A 10406-nucleotide genomic window follows, 5' to 3' on the forward strand; every position below is an offset into this window, starting at 1 on the left:
ATGTGGACCGTGGCACTCGTTCTGTGCTTGGGGAATGTTCTCGTCATGGGAGAGGCCACCGATCAGCATTCACAGCCATCCCCTGCGATTGGACTCTTTGAAACGGCCTCCCCCGGTTTCCTAACGCCGGAAGAAGAGAAATCCAACAGCTCAATTCATCCACCCCGGGTAGCAGGACCAAAAACATCCCACCCTCCCATGTGCTTAGAGTCGGCTGGAATCAGAGACACCTTCAAATATGTCAATATTATGGTGTCGGTGCTCGTGTTCGTCGTTGGAATAGTGGGGAACTCGGCCTTGCTTAAAATCATATACGTAAACAAAAGCATGAGAAGCGGACCCAACATTCTCATCGCAAGTCTCGCTTTGGGGGATCTAATCCACATCGTGATAGACATTCCAATCAACGCATACAGGGTGAGTTATTTGCCTCATGGTGCGCAGTTAAAATGAGAAGGCAATGCACCCTATCTATTCTAAAAGTTCAATCTTAGCTTGAACTGATTGGGTGTTTTCTGTTGTCTCTGTTGCAGCTCATGGCGGAAGATTGGCCCTTTGGTTTAGCCCTATGCAAACTGGTCCCCTTCATACAAAAAACCTCTGTTGGAATTACTGTGTTGAGCTTGTGTGCTCTGAGTGTTGACAGGTAAGGAGATAAGCGGCGCTGTCCCGTGCCCTCCAGGAAAATAGTATCTGCTGCTATCTGTATTTCATTGTGCAGACAGATTTATTTAGCATTAGCCCTTGAAATGTTCTTAAACTGAGGGGGGGAAAAAAACACATCATTGTTACAGACAAAAAGTTCCCCGAGCCATAACATTTTCTCATTGATTTAGCAGATACCGAGCCGTAGTATCCTGGAATCAAATCAAAGGCATCTGGGTTTCGGTGTGGACGGCAATCGAAATAACTCTGATATGGGTTACTTCTCTCCTGCTGGCTGTGCCTGAAGTTGTCGGCTTTGATATGATAACGATGGACTATAAAGAAAGGCATCTGAGAATATGTCTGCTTCATCCTGTGCAAACCACGCACTTCATGCAGGTAAATGTAATTGTGCACCCTCCTCGGCGCAACAGGCTGAAATCAGCTCATCAACATGTGTTTTGCTTGGTTATATTTAAATATCCGCCACTGCAATACTGTTTGTGTTGAAAGGAAGCGAAATGATGGATCTTAGATTAGTGCACAGATGTCATCCACATTCTCACTGATGTGCCGGTAAACGTACATATGTTTGTGTTAACAATGATTTCATGGATGCTGTATCATAGCAACCGCCGAGCATCATGTCGCCCAGAGCACTGACTGACCGGGGGCCTCTGTCATTTTTAATCAACAGTTTTACAAAGAGGTAAAAGACTGGTGGCTCTTCGGATTCTACTTTTGCATGCCCCTGGCTTGGACCGCAGTCTTCTACACGCTGATGGCCAGGAAAATGCTGAGGAACACCGAGAATACATTAACTGAGCACATCAAGCAGGTTGCAAGATAACCATTCCATTTCAAAGTACATTTCGCAGCAATCAACAAGTCCATATATTGTTAATATTAACGTGATGTTTTTCTTTTTCTTTTAAAGAGACGAGAAGTTGCAAAAACTGTATTCTGCCTGGTGATTGTGTTTGCAGTCTGCTGGATGCCTCTGTACCTCAGCAGAATCTTGAAATTAACTATTTATGATCAGAAAGATCCTAATAGATGTCAGCTACTGAGGTGAGCATGAACCTTGTTCTTAACTCTTTCCTACTCATCCTGTGATTTTTTTTATATAATTTTTCCTTATCTCTCTCTCTCTCTCTCTCGCTTCCCTCTTTTCAGTGTCTTCCTCGTCCTTGACTATTTTGGCATTAATATGGCATCGCTGAACTCTTGCATCAACCCCATCGCACTGTACATAGTCAGCAAAAGATTCAAAAGATGCTTCAAGGTGAGTGCCTTTGCCCAGGCAACATTAATGTAGATTCAGTTTTATACAGATTGGCTTTATGTTGAAAACATTGCGGTCCGCGTTTGATGAGCTGTCACGTGCGTCATTAATGACATATGGAGACACGTCTGTAAAATAACCAGACAGCAGCAAGTGATGACCCGAGGGGGTAATGAGTGAAAATGGTCTGGAAAAACATCACCGGGAAAAAAAACCCACCAGACATTTGGCAATCTACCAGATAGCTGGTCACTGAATCAAAGTGATGTGTTGCAGTGAAGAAGGAAACATAGCCCCAAGGCAGTTTCCAAAGGAGGAAATTTAAAAGCCTTTATTGTATTACAAGCTCAGAAGACAATATCTAAAACACCGTTATTTGTCTTGGCAAACATCATGTTTCAGTGCATGAAGAACTATTCCTCCTCAGGTTTTATGTAATATTTATGTAAAAGAAAATCATATGCCTTTTGCTTTAAGTCATCAGTTCTATTTCAGTTAAAATAAAAAACTCACTTTTAACAAATACTTCGCAGGGTAATAAAACACAGCTATTTTCTGTGAGGCTTCTCCTGGCATGCCCTCTCCGAGTTAATGAAGGCTCATACTGTGGATCATTATTAAAAGACAGGCAACAAAAACAAGACTGCTCTATTATAGATTAAATTATGGATACTCCCACATTTAAATAAGATTTTTTTTAACATTCTGTTAATGTGAAGCCGGTAGGAGATTTTTCTGTTTTGCCCCCTGACCAAATTTCTGTGTGTGGTCCTTCAGGCATGTCTGTGCAGTTGGTGTCTACCTCTTCAAGCTGTTACCCGTGACGAGGTGCAGTCTGTTTTGAAGTCCAGAATGCAGGATCAAGCCTCAGAGCAGAGCTGCAACATCAAAGCTCACAAGCAGTCTTCATCACCTCTACCTTAGTCGGAGAACACCTCGCCGTGTTAACAAAACTACCATGGAACGGTGAATAGACTTTGTGAGATTGTCAATATTTCTTATAGGGCTATCAAAACAACTACCAAAGCCGCTCTGTCCGTTGCTCAGCAACCTTGACATGCCATCCTAATAATATAAAATACCTTCTGAATAACAGGGAGCACTGTCTTTTGTAATGCTGTCGTCAGTTGAACATCTGCTTTGGCATGAGCAACCTGGAGTCAGACTATTTGCCCTCGAGGCTTGACTCACTCCCAAACATTACATCAGATTTTTACCTCGTACCTATCCTGTATCATGCATCACAGTTCCCAAATCACTGTTTTGAGCACGATGTTAACCTGGCATCCATCAACAAAAATCTTGTCACAGCCAACTGCCTGCATAGATATATATATATATATTATTTTAATTCTGCTTCTGGAATTGTGGAAAGACACCGTGCCGCAAGGAAATGGAGCGAATTCCAAATTATTACGGTGGGGTTTTATGGGGTAAGGTGTATTATTAGCACATAAATGTTATTTTCATCTCTGTTAAGTTTCATACGCAGCATCTTAAGAGTTTGCAGCGTTCCCTTCCCCCTTGAACCTTGAGAAACATATCAAATTGGTGCCACAAGTAGATTCTGTCTCCACCACTGAATGACTGATTGATGGTGGCCTATTTTTAATGCATTGTTAAATGTGTAATGCATGGAGACACTTTATAAAAGACCTGAGAGTGGGGAAGAAAGAAAACGAAGATGACAGAATGAGGTCAGGAGGAGAGAGGGATGGGGGGGAGTGTGTGTGTGTGGGTGTGCGTCTGCGTGTGTATATATGCGTGTGTGTGTGTGTGTGTGTGTGTGAGTGTCTGTGTGGAGGGGGGGCACCTGATAGGTCTTCCTGTCACAGGACAAGGCAAGCACAAATAGAGCGCTGTTCTTCCAGCGAATGCTGTATCAGTCTGCAAAACTGTCTTGATGCTGTGCTCTGGAATGCCTATTAAAACTTTATACCGTCTAAGTAAACTCAACGGTTTGTAAAAATCGAGTCGTTTGTTGAACAAAAGTGTGTGAATGTGTGCAACGCTTTTGAAAATGCTGTTATAAAATAAAGACATAACTTTATGATGTTGCTAAGATATATTATATGCACAGTATATTACATTAGATTATATACTTTTGATAAGCGATCAATTTAATAATGCTTTCTATTATTTTCAAGGAGTTGGATAAAAATATAGTTAAATGTGCAATACAACCTTGCCATATAAATATTGGCTACAGGTTGTAATACATTTGCTGTATTACTGTTTTTTTTACAACCTGGACCTTATTTCTGGCATAAAATATGGTCGTTTACTCACCCATATAACTTTTGTGTAATTTGTATTGGTTCGGGAGATAATTAGATCAGCGTATATCCATATAGTGGGAGTGACTGGGGCACCGAAACGCAGCCTCTAAATTACCTACTGCTATGGTTCGTCCACAACCTCAGAATCGGAAAAATGTTCAGCCATGTTGCAAAAAAATAGCAGTAGCCATTTACAGGTAAACAAGCCGACCGACGCGTGCGCGCGGCGCTCAGAGATGACACCATCGAGGTCAGAAGACATCATCCGGGGTCTGTAGATTGACCTACAGACCCCGGATGATGATAACAGGTAACTCTGGACTCAACAGGGAATAGCACTAGCGTACGATAACAAAATATTGGTGAAATGGACAAGTTTCGTGGCAGATAATGCGTTATTTAGAGGCTGAGTTTCGGTGCCCCATTCACTCCCACTATATGGATATATGCTGATCTAATAATCTCCCGAACCAATACAAATTACACAAAAGTTATATCGGTGAGTAAACGATCATATTTTATGCCAAAAATAAGGTCCAGGTTGTAAAAACAGTAGTTCCCCTTTAATAGTTCTTTGCACCTCAAGTAAAAAGCACAAAGATGGTCTGTTGGCACATCGCATCAAATCAGATCTGCCATTATTATGTCAAATAACTAAGATTGAGCAAACCAAAGTTAGAATCAGGTTGAGGTGTTAAGGAGGGGGTGTGAATCACTATAATCCTTTCAAATTTGTCTGTGCGCACATGTGGCACTCCTCAAAAATTGGTCTTGAAACGTGCAGCCTCTAAATGGCATTTCTAAGTTGCGTCGTAACCACAAATTTGAGCCACCTGACTCAAAATATGTTTGTTTGTGTGATTAGAGGTGCCAAAAATACATTTCAGGAGAACAGAGAAGTAACATGCGTGCTTCTCCAGCCCACACAGTTGTGTTGCCTGCTGTGCACACACACTCGTGCACCTCTTTCTGTTCTGACATAAGAGAAACTGTGCCTCTGAGGCTCTGCCTGTTGGATACGTTGGACAGGATACGGGAGTTCAATATGCTCACTTACTCTGAAGCCAATTTGTACTGTTTTTGATCTAGAATATGGTCCACATATTTTATTTTCGAATCAGCTCTGTTGTGTGCTCCTACTTCTTTTCTTTTTTTTAATCTCCTGCGTTTTCTTTTCTATGACAAATTAGATGGCTTTAATTTGTATTTGCACAGTTAACTGGCTTCAGGGAAATCTAAGGTTTGCATACTGCAGCTGCACACTTCATCAGACTCTCCTGTCACATGCTAATTTGTCCAGTGCTGTCAAATGCTCAACTGTCCTTTGTTAATGTAAATGCCAGCAGATAATCAACAAATGGCTCAGTGCTATCGTGTCCCCAGCAGTAAAAGCTCGCAACTGCCAGATGACACTGACACAACCCGGCTCGGGTATCCAGAGGAGGGTGACGTCAGCGTCAACATCAGCGAGCAGGAGTCTCAAACCTTCTTTGGTAATCTCTGTACGCACACAAGGCTCAAATGCGGCTCCCCACGGTGCTGCCCAGACTCCCCAGACTGTGGATTTAATTAAACAGTGTGAAATTAATTAATCAGTGGGGTGGCAGGTAAAAGAACTTCTCACTGGAACCGCTCACACAACCGAGACAGGCATTTCATGTACGCTGACAGTTATTAATTTGCTGTATGTTTTATTATAGCGTTTCTATATAGAGATGCTGTAATTCTGAGTGATTAAAAAGCAGCTTGGCATGGGAGAAAAGTCATGCAAATTATCAAAATAACAGCTCCCGAAAATCAAAGTGTAAACCTGTGTTTGATGTGTTCTATCAATTAATTAAAATTTTCAGTTCTGTATAATAATGCTGTGCAAATTAGATGGAAATGAGATAAAATATTCATTTAGTTATCTGGGGAATCTGCCTGGAGGGCTTTTTAGTCTTCAGTCTGGCTCAAAATGCTGTCCATATGGCAATTATGTACAGTAGTGTTGCAGGAGGATTGGTCTGATGCCTACTGGCAGTGAGGAGCCTGCCTGTGACAAACTACTGCTAGGATCTGATGTGAGTTGAGGGAGATAATGAGGCTGTTGTAAGCCTTAAGTATAGAGCCTGCCCCCGGGGTGGCATATCTAAGCACTCAGGCTCTGTCATTGTTGCACGTGCTGCTGAGGATTAAAAAACACATTTACTTTTTTTTCTTCATAAACTTTGTCAGTACTTCCCACAACTCTTCAGACTACTTCTGCTTTCATGTGGCAAGCCTCCTGACATTGCTTTGTGGAGGATCTTTTTTTTCTTTCTTTTTGCAGTTTGCAGATGTGAAGTCTTGATTTGATTCCGCTTTGAGCTATCTATAGTTCCTTTTAAGCAACAGAGCATGTGTGTGTGTGTGTGTGCGTGGGGTGTTTCCTTCAGTGACTGAAGTTTATACAAATTTTGATGGAGGATCTTTTAATATTGATCCCGTCGGCGCGGCTTTTCAAATTAAATTTCACAGACGGGCTGTGGGAAATAAATAAATAAATAAATAAAAAGCGATGATATGGGCGAGGTAGTGTAATTTATGTTGTTGATTATACAGCATCCTCTCGGAGAGCTTGTGCTTGCTGTGATTTAAAGATAACTGCCCACGTCTTGTGGAGCAAACTCTTGACAGCCACTGCGGAGCTGGATGCCTCCGCGACACTAACTGTCACGTATACAGTGTGTCCCCGGGAAAACAGTGGTGCAAATTCCAGCACTGTGTCCAATTTAGACCTACACCACACTACAGGTTTTCTATTTGAGTGTAACAAGGACACCATGCAACCAAGTGCAATAGACGGGGGGAGAAAAAACCCTGCAGTGTGTGCAGAGTAATTGAGTGACCCAGGAGAATTGCTATGTTTCATTACATAGAGAGTAATTCACCGAATGCAGGCAGGTCTATAGGCATTATTTGGTGTCTTAACATCATGAAATAAACAAGGCAGACTTCATTATACAGTACTAGCAGGCATTTAATTAATGGTCATTTGGAGCTTGCATACAAAATAGCGGGTTGTGTTGAGAGAGAGAGAGAAAGAGAGAGTCTCTGGCCAATGGCAAAGAAACTTCAGAGAGACCTGCAAATGGCATGCTACTGGGCAAAACTGCAAGTGGTCACTCAACCATGGGATTAAAAAGCATTTAAGCCTTGTACCCGGACCCAGCTTCATCCAGCCATATATTTCTGACCATTCAGGAGAAAAGAAAAGACAAACGTTGGGAGCCTGGGTTGTTACGGCTGGTGCAAAACTGTGGGTTACAGGTTTTCCACCACGCCAGCGTCCATGAATGTACTGCAGTGCTCTCTTGCAGAAAAACATAATGAGCTAGCCTAAAAGGGTTTCTGTGTTCTGGTTAAGGTGCAAAATGGACTGTCACTACTGTTTATTTCATTCATGTCTGGATGTAATGGAAAACATGCAATCAAATGTAGGACACGTTGGCTAGAGTGGTTCACTTCACACTCCCGTTCACACTTCTAATGTCTCTTGGGCAACAACAGGCAAATTTATGACAGCCTATTGACATATTTACAGGCGGCCCCAGTGAGTGCGTGGGCTTGATTGGTACAAATCCATGCCACAAAATAAATCACCAGGTTTCACAAATGCATTGTGTTCGGGTTTGGTGCCACCGGTAAAAAAAATAAAAAAAAATAAAAATGCTTTCAATTCAGTGATCACCAGAGTGCCTCTGCACCCCGCCCGCCTATGCTTGTTTTGATGGGCAATGATGAAAGCACAGGTGGATGCGAGAAAGCTCCCCTCCCTCGTCGGCAACGGACTCCTCATCTGCGGTTTCCTATTAGCACAGTGGAGTGGAGGTTTGCAGTCTGGCTGCTGGGCACAGTGGGTCAGTGCTCACAAAGCTCTGTTTGTTCCCTGGCCTGCAGGGCTCCCAGGGTAAGCTTGGCTCCAGAGGGGAAACAAACAAAAAGGCACCACTGTCTCGCGCGCTGAAGCTGATCTCCGACACATTTGTCTTTTCTACTCAACGGGGGTACATTTCTCTTCTTAGGAGAGGAGGGGCAAAGGGAAACAAGTTCTTTAGAAACAGGGCCTCAGGATAACAAAACCGCTGTTGTTCTGAGCTATGTATCTTTTCTCAGTTTAAACGCCATTTTGAGTCGTTGCTTGTGGTGATGTGTCTTTTTTTTCTCTCTTTGCTTTGTGTTTCTTACCTCCTTTTGTCTAGCTTTAACTCAGAGCCCTTTGTCTTGTGCTGCTGTATCAACATTCAGAGTGAAACCCGAGAAAGCCGCCAACAACAACATGAACGTAAGACGCCCTATTTAAATTTCAGTTGCAGAGTTAGAAATTGCACAGTTTGTTTGTATATGTATGAACACATCAATCAAGCATAACATTATGACCACTGCGAAGAGACGTTAATAACATTGACCATCTTGTGACAATTCAGTGTTCTGTTGGGAAACTCTTACATGTACCGCCCACCTAGACCAGACCAGGCACCCCCACCCCATAGCAATGACACTCCTTGATGGCAGCAGCCATCACAACAACGGTTTAGGAACAACCCAAATTCACTAGATCCCAAACTGATCAAGTATCTGTGGGATGCATTGGAACAAACTTGATCCACAGAGGTCCCTCCCCTCAACCCATAAGACCCATAGGACCCCACTAACAACATTCTGTTGCCAGACACCACAGGACACCCTCAGAAGGCCCATGTCCATTCTCTGATGAGTCACAACTGTTTTGGAGGCACAAGGGAGACCTACACAATATTAGGAAGGTGGTCTTAATGTTATGCCTGATTGTGTTTATATACATATCTATATAAATGTATATTCGGTATATTGTTAGATAGCCCTGTTGGACCGCAGGCAGGTGCAACTAGTACACAAAAAGGTTTCCCAATTAATTAATAACTCCATGGTTTCTCATGCAGCCATACAAGCTGTCTGCCTGTGATTTCGAAATATGAAATAATGTGCAGGATAGTCTTACAGCTGCTGTCAGGTCAGACATTCACTGTTGTGCTGCAATCTGCACTCCAAGTATAACTCCATTATTGAGGGGACTTTAAAATGGGAGCTGTGTGACACACAGCGGGATGATTTAGTTTAATGACCATGGCAGTGACAGCACTGTGATGGAAATTGGACTCCCCCTGCAAATTTACATCACTTGAGGGTACTTGGGGCTCTTTTAGCGGCTGCACTCCAGAGCACGAGCCATCAGGAGGTCCTGGATATGTCATGCTTGTCACCTTCCTTTAAGTGTATCTGCAGACGTGGGAGAGGGATTAATATTATATAGCCTACGGAAGCACAGAGGCCGTCTTATCAGCACTGCAGATGTGATAAGCACCTCTACCCCCATGAAAACCAGGAAAAATCTCAGAGCAAAAAAGACAAGCATCTCTTTGTGTTGTTTCCTCACACTGCCTCCGAGTTTCAATGCAGCTTTAGTGGCAGATATGGTGCAATTTCACATCTGTTGTAATTTGATGTGCCTGGATCACCCTCTGTGAAATCGTCTTGATCACAACATGGCTCCTTTCAATTATTTAGAAAGTTGGCATATGGCTTTAGAGATAGTAATCTGATTTCTTTTGATTTAGTTTTTTATTTTTTCAGAATAGCCTACACCACAAGCCCCAATAACACCAAAAGCCCTTCCCTGTGCTCATGTTATTTGGTAGCTTCGTGTTCACACTCTTGTCTTTTTGTCGAAAAAAAAAAAAAGAAAAAGATTTATTTATAAAATAAGAATGTCACTTTTATGGAAATATTTTCCATCATCGCCATGACACTCATCTCACATTAGTTCACATCAATGCAGACGTCAGTGTGCACAAATTGTATTGCCCTCGAACCGATTCCGAGCTGTGAATGGAAGTTATGGCAACCATCGCTGTCACTTCAGTTTTATCAGAAAAACACCCGGTGGAACCATGGAAACAACATGTGACACAAAAAAACATCCACAGCCGAGCCAGCATGTACTGTAATTAGAATTTATTGAAGCCTGTTCAGCCTGGCAGAAAAAAAAAAAAGGTACATCATCTGCTGAGCCTTTGGATTCAGTCCCATACCTTCCATTAAACGCCGTACAGCGCATAAAGCCTTAGCATCACATGGCAGGAAAATGAATGTGCTCATTTGTGAGCTCCAAACAAGAACGTGACATGTATGCATTA

General features: G+C 42.5%; 1 protein-coding gene across 1 annotated transcript; it reads left to right on the forward strand.

The window, feature by feature from the left end:
* On the forward strand, positions 1 to 2854 carry ednrbb (endothelin receptor type Bb; the record flags this gene model as incomplete). Its single annotated transcript, XM_084544118.1, has 7 exons — positions 1 to 417; positions 534 to 646; positions 840 to 1044; positions 1343 to 1483; positions 1583 to 1716; positions 1822 to 1930; positions 2708 to 2854. 7 exons carry the CDS (start codon positions 1 to 3, stop codon positions 2852 to 2854), a joined length of 1266 nt encoding a protein of 421 aa, XP_084400244.1.
* Positions 2855 to 10406: the final 7552 nt, after the last annotated feature.

This window comes from Chelon labrosus (genome assembly GCF_963514085.1).
Source record: "Chelon labrosus genome assembly, chromosome: 5".
Classification (NCBI taxonomy): Eukaryota; Metazoa; Chordata; class Actinopteri; order Mugiliformes; family Mugilidae; genus Chelon; species Chelon labrosus.